This window comes from Ascaphus truei, chromosome 4 (genome assembly GCF_040206685.1).
Source record: "Ascaphus truei isolate aAscTru1 chromosome 4, aAscTru1.hap1, whole genome shotgun sequence".
NCBI lineage: Eukaryota > Metazoa > Chordata > Amphibia > Anura > Ascaphidae > Ascaphus > Ascaphus truei.
In genome coordinates, this window is record NC_134486.1 from 397,171,002 (window position 1) to 397,191,231 (window position 20,230).

Consider the following 20,230-nt stretch of genomic DNA (forward strand, 5'->3'; position numbering starts at 1 on the left):
GTGACATCAAGTCCACTAGTTGTGTCTGTTCACTTGTAGACAATTTCTGTACAATAGGATTGATGGTATCAGGGGTGGTTTGATAACCCCTTTGATCCGAAATAAAGTGTCTACTTAGAGTGAACTTGCGATTAAATTTCTGCAAATCAATGTAAAGATCAAAATTGTTAACTCTACGTGTAGGGACAAATGAAAGGCCTTTGCCTAAAACATTCATTAATGTATGGTCTATACGGGAATTAGATAAGTTAAAGATGCCCTTAGATCTCAATGTTGGGTCATCTGGGTAAGTTTGAGAGGGGAGTGTTGTTTTTCCTCCCTTTGTCCTAATTCCCCTATGCCCTCTCCTGAATCCTGTCTTTTCCTTGTGATTTTTTGGGGGGCTCCCAATAGAGGCGGATGGTTGGAGTCCCAAGTTGATATTGATTTTCTCATTTTTTCCAACCTGTTTAAAAAATCCTCATTCTCTATTCCCTCATTTGAATCCTTCAAAACTTCATACTTGTTTTGCAACGGTATGGCATGTGAGATATGTGCATGTTTCTCCCTAAAATTGGTATGTTTCTTAGGGGCACTAGTATCTCTCCTGTTTTGCGGAGTATGTGATTTATTGCTATACCTCCTATTTTGTTTGGTTTATGGTTAGTTCAGATATTGCTAGAATTTCTTTCTTTCTATTTTACTGTTTAAATTCATTAATGTTGGAGTAATTCATTGTTTGGATTGGTTAGTGTTACTATTCATTTTGAGTTGGTTTCGGAATTAATTGTTTTGATTGGTTAATGGTTCAATTAATTCATTGTTGATGTTGTTATTGCTTGTATTGATTGATTAGCTGGCTACTGATTTTATTTAGTGACGTGTGATTTTTTTGAGTTTAGTTATGTTTTATTACTGTGTGTCTTGTGTATTTCTGTATTGTGATTAGGGTGCTCATTGAGTGCTATAGAGGCTTATCATGCCCATATTATTATTATATGGGTATGATGTACCACTATACTACTCAATGGGCTTAGGGTAGGTATAGTCAGTCCGGGGTGGGTGCTTAGGCCTCCCGGGTTTGTATCGGGTCAGGGTGGGTTAACCCCTTAATAACTATAGCGGTTAGTAACCGCTAAGGTGATTAAGGGGTTAGGGGCCATTAGAATGTATTTATTTTGTATATATGCTTTCTGGCAACGGAGGACAGAGGGGCCTGCTGTTGTGGTAAGTATAACTTTATTTATTTACTTTATTTATGTATGCTAATGCATGTTTAATAATGGGCAAATAATCTATTATCCATATCTGGATAATAGTTATTTTGCCCATTACTGTACTGTATGGGTTTGGGCGGAGGGGGAGGGGGGGAGGCGTGTATTGATGTTTTTTTAAATATTTATTAATATACATTTCTATAATAGTGTAGATGTGCAGGGGGTCTCTGGTGCTGAACCACGTTGGTTTCAGGCCAGGGACCCCCTGCTTCCCAAGATACAGGCCCCTTTATGGGGTGCCGGTATCCCTCTGCATTGAAATGTCCCGCGCCTGTCTCTCTCTCTCTCTCTCTTTCTCTCTGTGTCTCTCTCTCTCTCTCTCTGTGTCTCTCTCTCTCTCTCTCTCTCTCTGTGTCTCTCTCTCTCTTTCTCTGTATCTCTCTCTCTCTCTGTGTGTCTCTCTCTCTCTCTCTCCTATTCCTCACATCCTACAACCCTATTCCTCACATCCTACAATCCTATTCCTCACATCCTACAATCCTATTCCTCACATCCTACAATCCTATTCCTCACATCCTTCAATCCTATTCCTCACATCCTACAATAAAATTCACTACAATGGCAGATTATAATAGGATTAGTTTGCTGGATGTTATGGTCAGTAAAATGAAGGAAGGCATAACCACAGACATTTATGTGAAAAGGACAGGCAGGAATAATCTTCTTTGGGAAATACCTTTCATACACCCAGATTGATAGATTATCTGCCCCTTGGGTAACTACTAAGAGTTAAACAAATTGTTTCAGATTCTACCCTATTGGGTGTAAGGCTACAACAGATGGTCTAAAAACTTCTAGAGAAGGGCCATAAACACGATACTGTTAATAGACATCTAAGAATTGTTGAACATTTCCGACATCAAAGGGGATATCTTCAGACAAGCCCAGACTTGGGAGACCATGTAAGATAAAAGATTTCTACACGTGTGAATCAAATATTGTTATTGACTTATTATGGTGTCCCTGTGGGGAATGTTATGTTGGAAAAACCATCTAACAAGTAAGAGTGATGTATAACTGAACATAAATGTAACATTAGACAAGCTCTGTTGGCCTCAGATAGTGATGTCATAGATTCCCCTGTGGCGAGAAATGTTAGGGCCAAGAGACATGGAGTTTAGTCAATTAGAATGTGAAATTATAGATGGGTGGTGATAGAGAGAACGTACTTTTAGAAAAGGAAACACAATGGATCTCTGAACAAGATTGCATGTCCCCTAAGGCCATGAATGAAACACTGGACCTTAAAGCAGCTGTGCGCAAACCGGGGGGCCAGGGGAATTTGTAGGGGACGCGGGCAGTTACAGAGGCCCCGCTCTCTTCCCCATGGCATTTAAATTAAAGGCTGGGGGAGGCGTGAGGCCTCTAACTCACTTACCTGCTCTCTGCGGGTCTTCGGCGACGCGTCGCCATGGCAATGCGGCTTCGAATGAAGCCGCTGGGTCATGTGACATCACGCGTCGCCATGGCAAAGCGCATAAAATGACGCGGCGGGTTCACGTCACATGACCCGCGATGTCATTTGACACTGAGTCATTGGGAGAGGGGGGCGCAAACGCTGCGGCTCCCGGGTAGGGGGCATAGCTCAAGAAGTTTGCGCACCCCTGCCTTAAAGTATTCCTATAGAAATATTGTGTCATGATTTAAACTTCTTTGCAAAGGACCCATAATTACAATTAAAAATAGAAATTACAAAATAAAAAATATGTCTTCATAAATATTGGAAAGAATATTATAAAATTGATCACTTGTTAGATATTCTTTGAGAACCCTTCCTTTTGGGGTAGATTCTTTTGTAGCATTGGTTTGAGGATATTACTGTATTACGTACATTGTTTATTGCAATATTTGGGTTGCCTACTGGGTATGGTTGCTATTTATTATAGGGGGTACTGTATGACCTCTTGGTAACCCTGAATTGTTTCACACCACTTGATATATAGAGGTTAGATATAATAGATAGGGTGTTTATTTGTACCATTAGGTCTTGTTCCTCCCTTTTAGAATATATTATTGAAAAATTACACTATTCTTTATAAATTATAGATGGATTTTCAAATAAATCGAATATGTGAATGGTGTAGGAGGAATTCTCTTATATCTTGTTTTTATATATCTTGATATCTTGCACATTCATTGGTCTCTATGTCCTTTAGTTGTAATTACAGTATGTAGAAATATGGCTTGATGTCCATATTTTGAACTAGATTATATCATTGTCTTTATACAGTATATTGCCCTTTACTCACTATTTGTTTTGTCTCTTGGAGTTGTTCTATTTATATGTCTGATTAGTGTGGTGGCATATATATGTACTACTGTAGATCTATTTGAAGAGACATGTATACAGTATGTATTCATGTATTTGGGGACAGTACAAGAAGCTTTCAAAATAACTATTCACCCAAGGGCAGTACAAATGACATGAGGGGTCATCCCTTAATGATGGAGGAAAGGAGATTTCACCAGCAACAAAGGAAAGAGTTCTTTACAGTAAGGGCAATTACAATGTGGAATTCATTATCCATGGAGACTGTGATGGCAGATACAATAGAGTTATTAAAAAAAAGGTTGGGCACTTTTTAGAAAGGAAAGGTGTACAGGGATATACCAAATAATTAAACATTGGAAGGATGTTGATCCAGGGAGAAATCTGATTGCCAATTCTTGGATTCAGGAAGGAATGTATTTTTCCCCTTATGAGATATCATTGGAGGATATTTCACTGGGGTTTTTTGTTTGCCTTCCTTTGGATTAATATACTGTAAGTACGGATATAGAATAAAGTATTTGTCGTCTAAATTTAGCATATGTTGAACTTGATGGACACGTCTTTTTTCAACCTCATCTACTATGTAACTATGTAACTATGTATTGATATTGTTCCATTTATACACTTTAATGTCTTGGTGTTAAACAATAAATTTGAGAGATTTTCTATCCCGCTATATGTGGTTCTTCTATATACTAATCTCTCTCCTATACCACTGCCCTCTGGGCTCTATTCAAGGTTGCTGTCTGGGGACAGGATGTTTTCACTGTATCTGGTGGGTATCTTAAGAGCGAGACGCGGCGGGCACTTCCAGCCTAATGATGTCACCCTCTGTGGATCTGCAGACTGTGGCGGAGGGGTATATAAACTGTACTGTTCACTTAACTGATGAAAGGCCATGTACGGCCCCGAAACATCACTTGCTGTGTGGTATATTCCTTTCCTGAATAAAGGTAACTTTCGCATCACCAACCCATGTGTGCTGTTTGACATAATTCTGGATGAAGCTACAAATTGAGAGTGACACGTTTGCTGTAGGATTGAGTGCTGCCTTTTCTTGACTATTCTTTAATATTCATCACATTTAATGCTTGGTTTACACCAATAATTCCAAAAATACATCCGCTGTTCTAAGCCTCTGGGTGCATCACAAATGTGTGAATGCAGGTTTACATTTAGGTTAACAAATACAATCAATTGTTTTTTATACACATTGGGCACCAAGATTAAGGCTCAATACTTAATCATTACTAAAGACAAATCACTTGTTTATTCTAGTTACATTTATTGACCTGATAAAGAATTTACCTCGTAATCCAGGTAGTCCAGTGGCCCCAGGTTCACCTTCCATTCCTTCATGGCCTTGATCTCCTTTTGGTCCAGGAGGACCTGTAAAATAAATTGGGAATATGAAGTATAGAAATCCATAGCCAACGTCAAGAACAACAGATGCCATTAAAGAGGTTCAATACTAAATGCGTAGCCTTACATGTACAAAATGGACTTGTTCATTCATAAATCAATATGTTACATCAATGCAAAAAAGGTGTCATTGGTCCAGAGAAGTCAGAACTTTGTAAATTTAGGGTGGAGGTGGGACAGAGATCTTGGAGTTGTCTACCTCGGGTTCATCCATCTCAGCATTTAATTAGTTGTCTAGAGACTAATTCAAACAGTAATAATACATGGATACACAATATTTACACTCCTATATACAGTAGATGCATCTTTTAAATAAACATTAGGTAGATTCTACCATTTAAATTGTTGAAATAATATATAAATACTCTACATACATGTATTACTTTGCAATTCCTATGTTATTTGTAAGCAGGTTTAAATATGAACACATCACCTTAAATTACTGTGTCACCATGTGACTATTAAAAAATACAATGGGACAATATTTTTAAAAAGTGTAAGAGCAGCAGGCATAGAGTATGTTTATAATACACACTCCTTGGAATCTCTTTTTGGCAATAGGATCGTTGGCTTCCATTTGCTAAGATATTAATCCTGTTTAAAGTTCTATAACAGCAGTTACATGGAAGTTAAGGTATTAGATGCAGGATTGCTTTAACTTTATAGCAAATCTGATATTATGCTGCTTAGAGGGGGCAAGTCACATAAATATTTGGGAGCCCGTTGACTTGTTATCCTACACCCAATCCCCCATCCCCCATCCCTGCTGAAGCCTCGTCTGTTCCGTCCAGTTCTAGCTCTTGATTAGGAGTTGTCAGATTTCAGTGAGAGAACAGTCAACTTTGTAGCAAATATAGGGGCTAAAAGACTTAGCTGCACATTCTCTCTTTTTGTTAATATTTATTTAATTTTTTTTAAATGTATGTCTAATATGTGCGAGGTTGCCCAAATTAGCTGGTCCAATGTTTCGCTCGAACTTTCTAAAAAAAAAAGTTGAAATATTTGCCAGAACGTTTATGGAAATTTGCTGCTCAAAATGTTTGGGTGAAATTGATGTGAAATTCGAAGTTATTGAATTTTTGTTAGAAAAGGATGAACCCTACACATGGGATTTGGGACAGGTGTAAAGAGGGAGAGAAGGACAGGGTGAGTGAATGAGCACTCTTTAGTAGAGTTCTCATCGACCTATATACAGTATCTCATATTTACATCCTATGTGATTCCGATGTATCTCAGATGTGATTACTGGTATCTCTCCAAATGTTATATAGTAAGTCAGTCATTCCCAACCTTTTTTATTTGGAGGAACCCTTGAAGTATTTTGAAAAATCTCAGGGAACCCCTACCTGGCTGACACATATTAGGTTCGACAGGGGTCAGTCCCAAAATTTCACACCTCACGAGCCACCTCTATTTCCCACTCATTACCCATGTAGGAGGAACCCCTGAGACTGCTTCAATGAGCCCCAGGGTTCCACGGTACCCTGGTTGGGAATCACTGTAGTAAGTGTAGGAGGTATAGTATACAGTATATGTCAATTGGTATGAGATGAAGAAACTCAGTGACAACAAACAAGAACCTGAGTGATTTTGTGACTTTTCTAGCCAATAGGGGCAAAGTTTCAAATAACCAGTATTTAAATATGGTTAAGGGACAAAGAAGGCAGGGAGTTGACAGAAGAAAGAGGAGCAGAAGAAGCTGATGCCCCCGATTTAATGTTACATGAAGGCTTATAAAAAGGAATGGGCATATAATCTTTAGTAGTGTAAAGATTGGGTGAAAAGGATTCACGATATAATAAGCACAGGTGCAGAGGCCAATATTCAATAATGAAGACATGCTGGAGAATGTTTTATTAATCCATTCCAATAGCGTTTAATGTCTCTCTAGCATGAAGGAAACATCTTCACATGGCATTGAATAGAGGCCAAGGAGTAGCCCACAATCAGAAAGGTGGAAATGTTCTAAGGACGTGCTGTTTGTCACTTAAGGATCCCGAATATGATGCTAAAATGGAACAGTTGAGCTGGGCACTTGTAAAAAAAAAATATTTATCAAACTGTGAACTGTATCACGCGAAAGAATAAAAGAAGCTATTTGGATCTAAAACTGATGTACTGCAAAGATTACTACATGCAAGCCCACAATTCCCCCTATCCAAATAAACATCTTGTGTAACTTCTAATTTTATGACATTTTTCTGATTCCATACTGTACATAACATTGTCCCATGTACAAATAATACTATAATGTGTTTATGTTTGTGTTACCATGTAATTTCATTGCATATTTCTGGATTTTATAGCTTTTTAAAAAATAAATAAACATTGCTTCAAAAAAGCCTTCTAACAGTGGCCTGTTTATTAACAGACATGATCAAGTTTCCGCTGTGTGGTACGGGCTTTTTAACGCTGATCTCCCTGATCCAAGACAAAGGTTCAAAAGAACCAATGGATACCTTGGCTCCAGAAGCTGGAAAAAGTAATGCAATTTATTTATCTAAATCATTTTCCATTTGTTTGAGTCGTTCATATTGTTTTGTGGGAGGCAAGCATTTGTCAACACGAAACAACATGTCAATAGCAAAGAGGTCACGTTGGCAGAACATTTTCAACCGCAGTATCCAGTTATCTTATACAAATGTAGCAAAGGTTATTGCACTCGCTTACAATGCAAAATATTGCGTTATAGTGCAGAATATCTCAGATTTTTCATAGAATTCAATGGCAGTGATAATGCAGGATATCCCACCAGCCTGTGCAATAACCTCTGCTATATCTGTGTCTTAAAAACAAGAGAAATGCCTTAATGTTTTCTGTGAGGCTGTATGCAATACTGTAGCTCATATTACAAAATATTGTAACTCATACATGTAACAACATATTAGTGTAAATTTTAGTAGACATTGTTTCAGAAAAACAGTAGATCTGTGATGCATTTCAATGGACCAACAAGTGTTTTCTTCTCAGATATACCATAGTGTGTACAGAACTTTCAGAACGTGAAACCGTTTTTCTTCACGTGTACTTGAAATGTCCACTAAAAGTTACCTAGCCTGCAATCAGACATACACGGCGAGAATAGTCTTGTTTTGTGTTATTCAATGTCAACCGTAAAACCTGTAAATGTAAAAGGTGATCGCACTGTATCTCCCAATATAAAGGTAACCTCCCTGGTCTGATTACTATTGGTCACTGAAGGGGTTAATAGGGAATTAACAGGCTAATGTATAGGAAAGGCCCCAGCTAAATGTAACTACTTTGATGTAGCTTATTCCAGGGGTGCGCAAACTGGGGGCGTAAGATTTTCTGGGGGGGGGGGTGTAGCGGTTAGAGAGGCCCCACGCTTCCCTAAAGGCATTTAAATTAAATGCCAGGGGGAACGCGCAAGGCCTCTGTAAATTCTCTTACCTTGGCTTTGGGCGACGCGTCGTTATGGCAGCCCGGCATCAAATGACGCATGGGGTCATGTGACGTCGCGTTGAAATGATAACGTGATATCACATGACCCTGCAAATCATTTGACGCTGGAGCCGAGCAGTGGGGGGTGGGCGCGAGCAGGGGGGCGAGCAGGCAGGGGGCGCAGACTGAAAAGTTGGCACACCCCTGGCTAATTTTATGTAACCAGTGTATGTTACCAGAAAAGACCATGTCAGGTGACCAGACCCACCTTAGATTCAGAATTTGCTAGAACTGTCACCTGATATAGATAGATCCAGATTGGTTAAGGATGTCTGTATTTTTCCAGTTACAGGGGCAGGATGGTGACATCACACAGGGATATAAAAGGAGCTGCAGAAGCTTCCAGACCCCGTGCTCTTGGAGGAAACCAGAGGAGAGGAGAGAAGAGGAGGCTCACTGTCTTAAATGTATAATGTCACTAGTATAGCCCTAATGTGTAACTTTGAATGAAGAATGTCCATTCACCTTTTGTTATTTTACAAAAGGCAAGTGTGTCCCCCAGCTAGAATGGGCCCACAACATATCTGAATATTCCACAACTGCTAGCTATCCTTCAAGGAGGACGTGCATGACAGTTCAAGACAAAGGATCCCAAAATCAGGGTTCCAGGGAACTGTCACAGCTAAGGCTGCTCTAACGCCAGCTTTAGTATGTACACACCAGGCTGCTATAGCGGAGACTTCTAGGTCAGTGTAAGGATAATAGGTAGATGGGACCCTTGATAGGAGTACACCCTTTACAGAGTCTTGGAAGGTACCTGGGAGTGACTCAAGATCACTGAAGCCATAGAAGTTCAGTTCCCCTTAACCATGGGCAAGGGAAGGTGATTAAGCCATGTGTACCTCCTTAAGCTACCTTGCACCCAGGGAAGAAGAATGCAAGCATTGTGTTGTCAAATAAAAGCTATATGTCTGTCACAAAGTCCCTGGCACCCTTTTTGAACAGCTTGCAGTACCAGCGAGCACAGACACTAGCACCCTGGGAAAGAGGTACTGTATGAGAATTTGCACACTAACACCTGCACCAATCTATATCCCCTCGCACTTAGATGTAATCCTCCATAGTGAGAGCTGGGCAGGAGGGGTTACATAAATTATTTTGATTGGCAATATAATTATTGTATTTATATAGTGCCAGCCACGCCATGTATCTAGCTCTTTACAGGATAAACTTGCTGAGAAATCAAAACAAAGGCAATAATACAACACAAGGATGAGAATAACCGTCGAGAAATATTCACGCACATTCAAGTTTGCTTGGGAATTTTGGCCATTTGCTGCAAGGGAGATGTGAAACTTCCCTACAAACCACTAACTGGGAAGTTCTTACATATACAGTCCTGTAGACAGGACATCTTGACACGTCTCTGAATAAACGCACAAGGAATGAAATATAACTTTGGAAGAGACTAATCTACTCAATCTTACTGTGAGAGTGCTACTGAAAAATGCATGAATCATGACGAATGTAGATTGATTACCTAGAGCAGGGGTGGCCAACTCCAGTCCTCAAGGGCCACCAACAGGAGTTGGCCACTCCTGCTCTAGGAATGAGCCACTGATTGAGCCACCTGTGCTGAAACAGGGATATGCTGAAAACCTGACCTGTTGATGGCCCTTGAGGACTGCAGTTGACCACTCCTGAGAATCTGATCTTTACAGATTTAATGAAAAGTATAAACAGGGCTCAATCTAGAGATACAGTACAACTCCAATCTAAAAAAAATAAGTATCATAGAACCAGAATACTGCAACTAAAGGCAGCAAAAAGTCTGCCAGGACTAATGTCCCTGGCTACAGATCAGTTGAAAGAATCTTTACTTACATTCTTTATGTGCTGCTCTTGCAAGCAGAACATGGGGGGGAAAAATCCTTACAGCATCATTTTCTGCCTCTACACTGTACAAAGAAAAGAAAAGCGCACAACGCCTAGTGTAGCAAATACAATTACTGTATATTGAACAATATGGTGAGGATCAGCAATGCACGTAAAAGAACGTAAGATAGTAAAAACATGTCATGCAATAACCAGCATGGTACCAGATGCACGAACTTCCACAGGGGACAACGGTCATCAACTACTGGACATAGTGGGGATGAAGTCCTCTCTCCAGATGGGACATCAGTCGATGTCTGAGACTTTGTTTGGGACCTTCATCTCTTTTTCGGTTGGATTGTGGACGCCATCGACTGATGTCCCATCTGGAGAGAGGACTTCATCCCTACTATGTCCAGTAGCTGATGACGGTTGTCCCCTGTGGAAGTTCCTGCATCTGGTACCATGCTGGTTATTGCATGATATGTTATTACTATCTTACGTTCTTGTACGTACATTACTTATCCTCACCATATTGTTCAATATAATTTTATTTGCTACACTTTGAGCTGTACGCTTTTCTTTCTCATTTTAGTGTGTAGATGCTGAGCCATCCACCCATTTGTTTACCAGCTAACTCATTATTCCTTATTCAGGTCGTGTATTCACTGATTTTTATATATTTTATACTTTTTATTGTTATTTATTTAGGTTTTACCTTTGGTGCGCTTTTTTTCTTTCACATCTACACCGTACAAACAGTAGGCTCCTTATGAGTGAAGACTGTTGATATTTTAAATCATTATATGTATGTATGTCTCTTTATTTATATTAATATATATAGCGCTTCACAGCAGTAATACATGTGACAATCATATAAATAACAAATAATATAAATAACAGATCATGGGAATCAGTGCTTCAGACATAATAGTAACATTAAGGAAAAGGAGTCCCTGCTCCGAAGAGCTTACAATCGAATTGGTAAGTAGGAAGAACGTACAGAGACAGTACGAGGGCATTCTGGTAAGTGCATCTTCAAGGGGCCAAGCTTTATGTATGAGGTGTAAAGTATGAACCACACATACAGTATAATATTGTAGTGGTGGATCATTTCCAACTCATCTTTACCCTCTCAGAGATATCATCTCTGGAAATGCTTTCCTCCTTTATTTGGATAAACTCAATAGAAAATGAAAAATTATTATTATTATTAAAAAAAAAAAAAAAAAAGCTTCAACTCAAAGAATTTAAATAATAGGAGAACATGCAGTATGCTTAAAGCCAAACATCTTGTGCAATATTGAATCAGCCACAAATCTCAGCTTTATCATTTCCATGTAAATAATAACCAGTTCAAAACTAGGGTAACAAAACACACTTAAGTGGCCCTCACAAAGTACACAACGGAAATAAAGCGAAATGAATGCAGCAGGAATAAAAAGCAATCCTAGCAACATACAGTATACAAAATGTCTTAGTGAACATTAACGTATGTTTTTGGCTAGCTATGTAAGGGGAGAATAGGAACCCTTTTAAGTAGAGATGTGTGAAACTTTCCTAAATGAATTTGCTAAATTTGAAGCATTATCCCCACCATCCCCCTCCACCCCCCCAAAAAAATGGATTCCCTGTGAAACATATTACTAAGCCATAAAAGGCTAATAATGTTGCCTAATTAGTCAACTTTCAGTTAAATATCTCCAGACAGTGAGGGAAATATGGTGTGTGCCCTACTGTTAGTTTCACTGATATAAGAATAACACAAGGCACTGCGGATGTTTCTAAATGCCATTTAATGAGCCAAAGACTTAGCGACGTTCCGACCAAAGCGGTCTTTTTCAAGTGGTGAGTGGTCTGTACTTCTTTCAACGCAAGTGCGCCGGTAAATATGAAAGATTGTGAAATATATGGTGTGCAGTAGTAATCTTCCTACTGTTACAGTAGTTTCAACGTTAATTTAGAGAATTTTCCAAATTATAAAAAAATTGCACTGCACATTGCAGATGGTATATATCTAGCCACCCTACCCTTACACCTGCAATCCAATCCCACGACTCTGATTGCCTCCTGTACTCCACCACCTTAAACTTAATATGGCTAAAACTGAGCACCTCATATTTACCACTAAACCTGGCTTAATATCTCTTATCTTCAATCACCATAAATGATTCTGCCATCTATCCTGTCGCCAAAGCATATTGCCTCGGTGTGACATTTGACTCCTCCCTTTCCCTCTCCATTCATATGCACGGCATAGCTAAAACTTGTCTCTTCTTCCTCCATAATATTGCCAAGTTCTGCCCTTTCCTCTGTCATGCTACAGCTAAAACTCTGATGCATGCCCTTATCCCTTCCCGTCTGGATTATTGTAACATACTGCTAACAAGCCTCCCAACTTTCTCATTGGCTCCTCCAAAATGAAGGGGTCCTTTCATATTCAAACCATTGTCCCATAATAATCCAAACTCTGGCAAAGCAAAGGAACTGGCGGATTAACGAGAGAGTTTATACATTACCTGCAGTACAAGCATAAAACACAAGAGAGTTATATTGTGAGTTCAAACTCTATAGATTAATAAAGATCTGCATCGTGATAGAACGTATTACACTAATGTATCTTTTCTTTTTATTTCCTGGAACAAAATCCTACGCCCAAGAGAACCAACGCTAAGAATTGACTTGTGAACCGTGACAGCTTTTTTCAAAATGGTACATTTTTGCACGGTTCCCGACCTCATGTGAAAGTTTCACAAATTCTCTACTTAGAAACGTTATGCCTAGAGGAAGTGTAAGTGCACAGGTCACATTCAGTAATGAAATCACAGAGAAAGGAGTCTCGGCGTTGAAGGAAACATGAGCGGTGCACGGCCTAAACTCAAATGTAGGCAGAGAGGAATCTCAAGGATTAGTGAGCTTGAAGCTTTGTGCTTGTTAAAATAAGGGACAGAAGAACAGAATGGAACCAATCATCCCATCATCAGCAAGTGTATTATTCGAGAGGCAGAAATGCATCAAACTTTCAGCTAAGAAAACTCTGGAGAGCTGATAGAAGCAGTGGTAAGCAACAAAAACTAGAAATAATTAACTCCAAAGCTATAGAGCTAGGTAGACCATATTTAGCATACCCAAAAAGAGGTCACTATGGTCCTCATCCACGCAACTATGTTATCGGTAGCCACATAATAACCGCACAGTTTTGTGAATTAGGCCATATTTTTCAATACATACTAAAGTGCAAGTGATCTGCTTTTAAAGGAATCCAGGGGGAGGGAGCAACTACAGGTATGAGCAAATTTGATAGACAGTGGTGCACTATTAACCTTCAGCTTGTTCATCACACTGCTAGAGCTGTTGCCTAGAAAAGCATTGTTTGTGGGTTCTAAACAAAAAAAGAAAAAGGTAGCGCTAATCTAAGATGGTGAAACCCGCAGCCTGTGATATAACTCTGACCCCCTGGGTCAGATGGGATACTGGAAGCAAATGTTATATCTATGGCGCTGGGTACATAACACAGAAAAAGATGTAAATGTCATACAACCAGTATAGTGATGAACTCCTCTGGTGCTCTTCCAATGAATGCAGCAGTTCATGCAAAAAAGATAAAGACAAACATAGCGTAATACAATCACTAACAATACATACTAGACAGACTACAACATTAAAAGACAAACATGTGCTGAGACACAAGACAGATGAGAAATGTCACATTTAATAAAACAGCATTAAAAATGAAGGTCACGTCTGCACAGCAGCCTCAGGTGAAATGCCTGCTTACCAGACATACACTGATCACAATCAGTGGATAGATCTGAGAGTATCCCCTCTCATGTGAACCACACCGCGTGTGCTGGCATCTGGCTGGAGCTCAGGGAGAATCCCTTGCCGTCTGTGACGTCACGAACCTCCGCTCCCCACGTGCACCGGCTGGTGAGTGTATACAGTATGAAGTCAAACACACACAATCCCTGCAAGCTCTGAACCTAACACCGACACATATTTGGTAAAAGGAGTGCTATTGGGTTGGGTGTGACAAAATGTACCGTATTTATTTATAACAACATTTATATAGCACCCTTATCCAGGGCACTGTACATTAGTAAGTAAAACAAAGGTGTGGTTATGTATAGATTTGATTATACAGTAGAGTAATTGTTAAGATGTCATTGTGGTGGGTAGGGTGGGAACATTATGGCCGGACTATGTGTTAGGTGCATTGAGAGCTTGCTTGGTTGGTTGGCAGGGGTTGGGGTCAGGTCTCTGGATTTAGTCTTGTTGGCGACACGTGATGGGTCTGACAGTGGGGACAGTGGAAGCAATTTGATCGGTGAGGTGAGTGACTTCGGAGGTTTTATTTGTTTACAACAAAAAATAAAAAACCCAAGTGCAAGAAAAAGTGCAGAGTAGAGCCACCAAATTAATAAAGGGGATGGAAAATCTGACTTTTTATGAGGAGAGGCCAGCAAAATCAGATCTGTTTGCATTACAAAAGAGTGGGTTTAACTACAGCTCAACCCCCTTATAACGCTTTGCTTGGGATCCAAAGAATCACATCGCGTTATAAGTGATCGCATTAGAAATAATGTACAATTGTATGCGTTGTACAATAAAATATTTAAGATATCAATAATCGTAAAATATTCATAAATACAAAAATTGGAAGCCACGCTTGCATCGTGTTATAAGTGGGGTTGAGCTGTACATACAAATAGATTCAGGGTCAATACAAGGAGCTTTTAAAATAACTATTTATCCCAAGGTCAGTACAAAGGACTCGTAGCCATCCCTTAAAGTTTGAGGAAAAGCGATTTCCCCAGCAACAAGGAAAGGGTTATTAACAGTAAGGGCAGTTATATTGTAGAATTCATTATCCATCGAGACTTTGATGGCAGATACAATAGATCTCTTTAAAAAAAAGGTTGGACATCTTTATGGAAAGGAAAGCTATACAGGGATATACCAAATAGGTAATTATGGAAGGATGTTGATTCAGGGAGAAATCTGATTGCTGTTATTTGGAGTTGAGAACTCATTTAATTTTCCCTTTATGAGACAGCATTGCATGATGTTTCACTGGGTTTTTTTGTTTGCCTTCCTCTGGGTCAAAATACTGTATATAGAAATTTAGGATAAGTTTCTGTTGTCTAAATTTAGCATAGGTTGAACTTGATGGACATATGTTTTCAACCTCATCTAATATGCTACTCTGTAACTAACTATGTAACATTATCTATTGTTACAGTTTGCAGCTCAAACTGCTGGGAATATTGGCAATACATCCTCCCCGGCTGCCCACTATTAACGCTCCTGCTCCGGTCACGTTCCTCTGCTCCCACTGCCACCGGCTGAAGGACGTCGTCCTGTGCTCCCACTGCCACCTGCCGCCGGCTGCAGGTAAGGCCTCGTCCAGGGTGGGAACAGGTGCGCTGGCGCTCCAGCGCTGTGCCCTGCTCGGCCATGCTTTTCCTGGTCGGCTAGGTGCGCGCACGTCTGGGGGTGCGCCCCCGACGTCACAGAGCTGGTTCGCCCTCATTGGGCGTACTGCTCACGTGACGAGCTTGCGAGCACCGAAATCAATTTTGCTTGCTCGGCAAGCGGCTGAGCGCCGAGCAGGCGCGCCCGCCCACTCACGCAGGCCACGTGCATTATCGCAACGTCTGCAGCGTGAGCGTGCGCCCGCTCAGCACCACCCTGGACGAGGCCTTAGGGCCTCATGCAGTAAGCGTCGATTAAGTGAAATCGGCAAGCTTACCGATTAGTCATGTTAATGGCGATTTTTCCTCTCCGTATGCAGTAAGTGCCGAATACATTCAAAATCAACCCGAAAACAAATACGCCCACTCTAACGATGATTAGCCGATCACACACAGGTGTATCGGCGTGCGTGGCGGGGTGCTGATAGGTTGCCCAATCACAAATCTTGCTGAATCAGGCGAAACAAGCATGTATTGGATTGCGCGCCATATTTAAAGGCAACGTGTACTGCTAATCATTCTCTGTGTTGTTGGGAGTGAGAGAGAGAGAGACGCACAGAGCTGGCTGATTGAACATTTGCATATTGACTGAGAGACTTGTTGTGTATTGGGAGAGCTTTGTCCATTGTTGTTTTGTTTACATCTTTGTCTTGTTTTATATGTGGAAGTGTTTCGTGTGATTGGCTGTACATTAGTTGTCTGTTTTTTGTGAGTGCTGGAAGTATGCCCGCAAAGTGTGGGAAGAGTGATGCTGGTGGGAGTGGGAGTGCTACTCGTGCGAGTACGCGTCGGAGTGAATGTACTGTTCAGGGGAGTGATGTTGCTGGTGCACCGAGTGGTGTTGCTGGGAGTGGGAGTGCTGTTGCTGGGAGTGGGAGTGCTGTTGCTGGGAGTGGGAGTGCTGTTGCTGGGAGTGGGAGTGCTGTTGCTGGGAGTGGGAGTGCTGTTGCTGGGAGTGGGAGTGCTGTTGCTGTGAGTGGGAGTGTTGTTGCTGGGAGTGGGAGTGCTGTTGCTGGGAGTGGGAGTGCTGTTGCTGGGAGTGGGAGTGCTGTTGCTAGGAGTGGGAGTGCTGGTGCTAGGAGTGGGAGTGCTGGTGCTAGGAGTGGGAGTGCTGGTGCTTTGAGTGCTGCTGGTGGCGCAGTTGCTGATGGGGTGGATGGTGGTGGCGTGCTTGCTGGTGGGCAGCTTTTGGAGTCTCTTCCATTGGAAGAAGGAGAGTCCAGTCAGCACCAGCCAAGCTCTGACCCTAAACCTGCTCGGAAGAAACGTGTGGAGAAGCCACGTAATCCTCGCTTCAATGACCAGGAAAATACAGCTCTTGTCACTGGCATTCTGGAGCACTATAACAGTATATATGGACATTTACTAGGTAAGTGTACCTTTACATTTATTATTCAAATACATGTGATCCTAGGTCATCTGAGTTTTGTTCATATGCAAATATGGGTTCAGAATATCTTTCTATGTTAATTAGTCTGGAAACACAGCTTTTTATCATGCCTTACAAGGACAACTAAACACAGGCGGTCAATTTGCCATAACTGCATACAATATGAATGCAACCTTGCTTACATGTATAGGTTTAGTAGTGAATGCTCATGTGCTTCACATATTACACATAAAACAGCATGTTTGCTATCTCTTGGAACAGCTAGCAGTGTAGGAAACTGGTGCTTCTATTATTAATCATTTACCTCATATATTTTATATCTTTTTCAAGGGCGGACAAGTTCAGCAAGCAGAAAAGAAATGTGGGACACAATAGTCATTGGTGTCAATGCGTGTGGGAATCATGTGAGGGACAAGCGGAATTGTCACAAGAGATTTGATGATATTAGGTCCAAATTGAAAAAGAAAATACAACACCAACGCGTGCATGCTACTGGCACTGGAGGTGGGCCGACACCACAACGTCTCATATTAAGTCCATTGGAGGAGCTGCTTCGGGCAAAATTACTTCCCGTCGTCGTGGAAGGCTTACCTGGTGACCGTGATATAGGAATTTATCCCTCACAATTTCCACCAGGTGAGAAATATTAATGTACTGTATATATAATGTAAGCGTGTCGTTGCTTACAGTTATTTTGCATATTTACACTGCTTTTTATACTGTCTTCACAATATAAGCATACCTGCATCTATATATGTATATGTCTGATTCTGTATATATATATATCTCAAAATAGACATATATGTTGTAGTCCTACTAAAAGCAGTAACTAATATAGCACGTGCCATTGTGTGCTCATTTACATGTGAATTCCCAAAATGCATTGCTGCAGTGGAAGCAATTGATGGTGGGCGAAGATGGGGAACAACAGGGTAGTACACATGTGTAACACATGTTAATGAGAAATTATTACTAGCTACAGGTACAGAACATAAATATGTATAATATTATTGTGTATTTTATTTATTTTACTCCGACAAACATGACATTACTGCCTATTTTAAGCATGCATCAAATATATTGCATGCAACGGCCTACAAACATCACTTGCACTAACACATCTATAGTTGTTTATGAAAAGGTCCATTTTTGCTTTAAGTCATATACAGACAGCATAATGAGGCACACGTATCATATGTTATGTCATTGTTTTCATAACTTAAAAACTGCACACGACTATTTAGCTCATCTACCATTGTGTTAAAGCAGCTGCAATTAATATCTCATCACAGCATACACTTCAACAGAGGGGGTGGGGTTCAGCACACACACTAATTACAGCCTCATTTTAGGGTCAACTTAGTTCACACCATTTTCACCTGTTTCAAGTAATTGAAAGGTGTGGCTGATTAGGCTTTTTGGGGAAGTGAATACCGTTCTTACAACCTGACTAGCACAACTGAAGTTAATCACACTCATTTGAAAGCTTCACTTTAGCTACTAAATGCCCCAACAACTCATTACTTATCAAAGCGTACGTCACACATTAGTTCACTCATATCTATAGTTGAACTACTACTATCAACGACACATTATCACACACTGCATGTGTTGTCTTGTTTAGTCACAGCCACATTCATGTGTGCCACATCTTATATTAATGTACCACACATATCCTCTACCAAAAACAACACTTTTTGCAATATGACCACCTTCATGATAACCATTGTGAATGGTCATCTCATGATAGTTATGTACATTATGATACTGATATCACTACACAACATATGATTTTTATGTACAAATTTTATCTATTTATCCTCACGCATTACTGCAGAAACATAGTATGTTTTATGTTAGGGAACTCAAAAGTTCTAAGTACACAGGCATGTACATTGTTATTACAACTATTTATGTTCACTTTCACACACACATTTTGGGTTAAGGAACTGATGCTGTTACGTACTCATAAATACAGAACATACAATAACTGTTTGTTCAATATTTACACATGTAAATGTAAAACTTATGTTATTGTTATATATAGTTGCCCCTGAAGGACATGTGTCACCTGAGACTGAACAAGTGTCTTCACCTGGGTCAGCCAGCTCAACACACCTAGAAGGTGAGTGTATCAGTTGGTGGCCATATAATATGTGCTCTTCTATATGTTATGTTGTCATGTTCATTATTTGTTTTGCACATCTTCTTTAAATAGGATTACTTAGTGTATGTGAAAATGAAGTGTAAGGCAACATGTATTGTGTTAGTGATGTTAACTATCATGTAGGAGTAGTGAGTTTACAGCAAGTTTTCATTCACTCATATTTCATACTGAGTCCAAACATTATTCTTAAGTCAAGGTAGTTTTTAATGTGAGGTTATAAAACGTATGGAAACATGTTAGTTGTTACTTATGACACAGTAGAATTACATAGTAACACAGCAGAGATTAACATGCCATTTAATAATGTGTACATTTATTTGTAGAACATGATGAAGAGGATTATGATGATGATGATGATGATGATGATGCCGCCGCCGCCATAGACACACAAATACAAGCAAGTGACCATGAAGAGGTTCCAATTGAAACTGTTTTACCGCCAAATCGTCCAGCAAATACCACATATGATGCAATTGTAGCTTCTGAGGGAAAAATTGTGGAAGCAGAAAATCGTCGCCATTCTGACCTGATGACAGTGCTGGAAAGGATGATTGCACTGCAGGAAGAAACAGTTTCACAATTGGCACATCTCCACAGAGTCTTCATTGAAGTGCCTAAACAGTTGCAAAAAATCAACACCTCATTCGAAGCATTAGTTGTTCAGCAAACACAAGCTAATTACTTGAGAATGACTAATGTATCACAATTCAACATCAACACCTCACAGGCAGGATCTGTTCATGCTGGCCAGTTTTCACCACATTCATCTGATCTTCATTCACCAGGTCCGAATGTTACCGGTCAAGTAGCAGACATTGCTGTGCAGGTTCCTGACGACATCCTACCGCTGCCATCTGTACAAATTCAGCAGCTGACACCTACAAAGGAGGCGACAAAAACAAAACAAGACACACATGAAACAGACCAACCATCACTTGTGCAGTGTCTACCAACTTGCTCACATGTGTCAGT

General features: G+C 40.3%; 1 protein-coding gene across 1 annotated transcript in view; it reads right to left on the reverse strand.

Moving 5' to 3' along the window:
- The window catches only part of SCARA5 (scavenger receptor class A member 5), a 568,875-nt gene that overhangs the window by 247,916 nt on the left and 300,729 nt on the right, over window positions 1–20,230 (reverse strand). Inside the window, exon 5 of the mRNA XM_075598610.1 lies at window positions 4,837–4,917. Coding sequence (XP_075454725.1) covers window positions 4,837–4,917 — 81 coding nt within the window. The remainder of the gene's footprint in view (window positions 1–4,836; window positions 4,918–20,230) is intronic.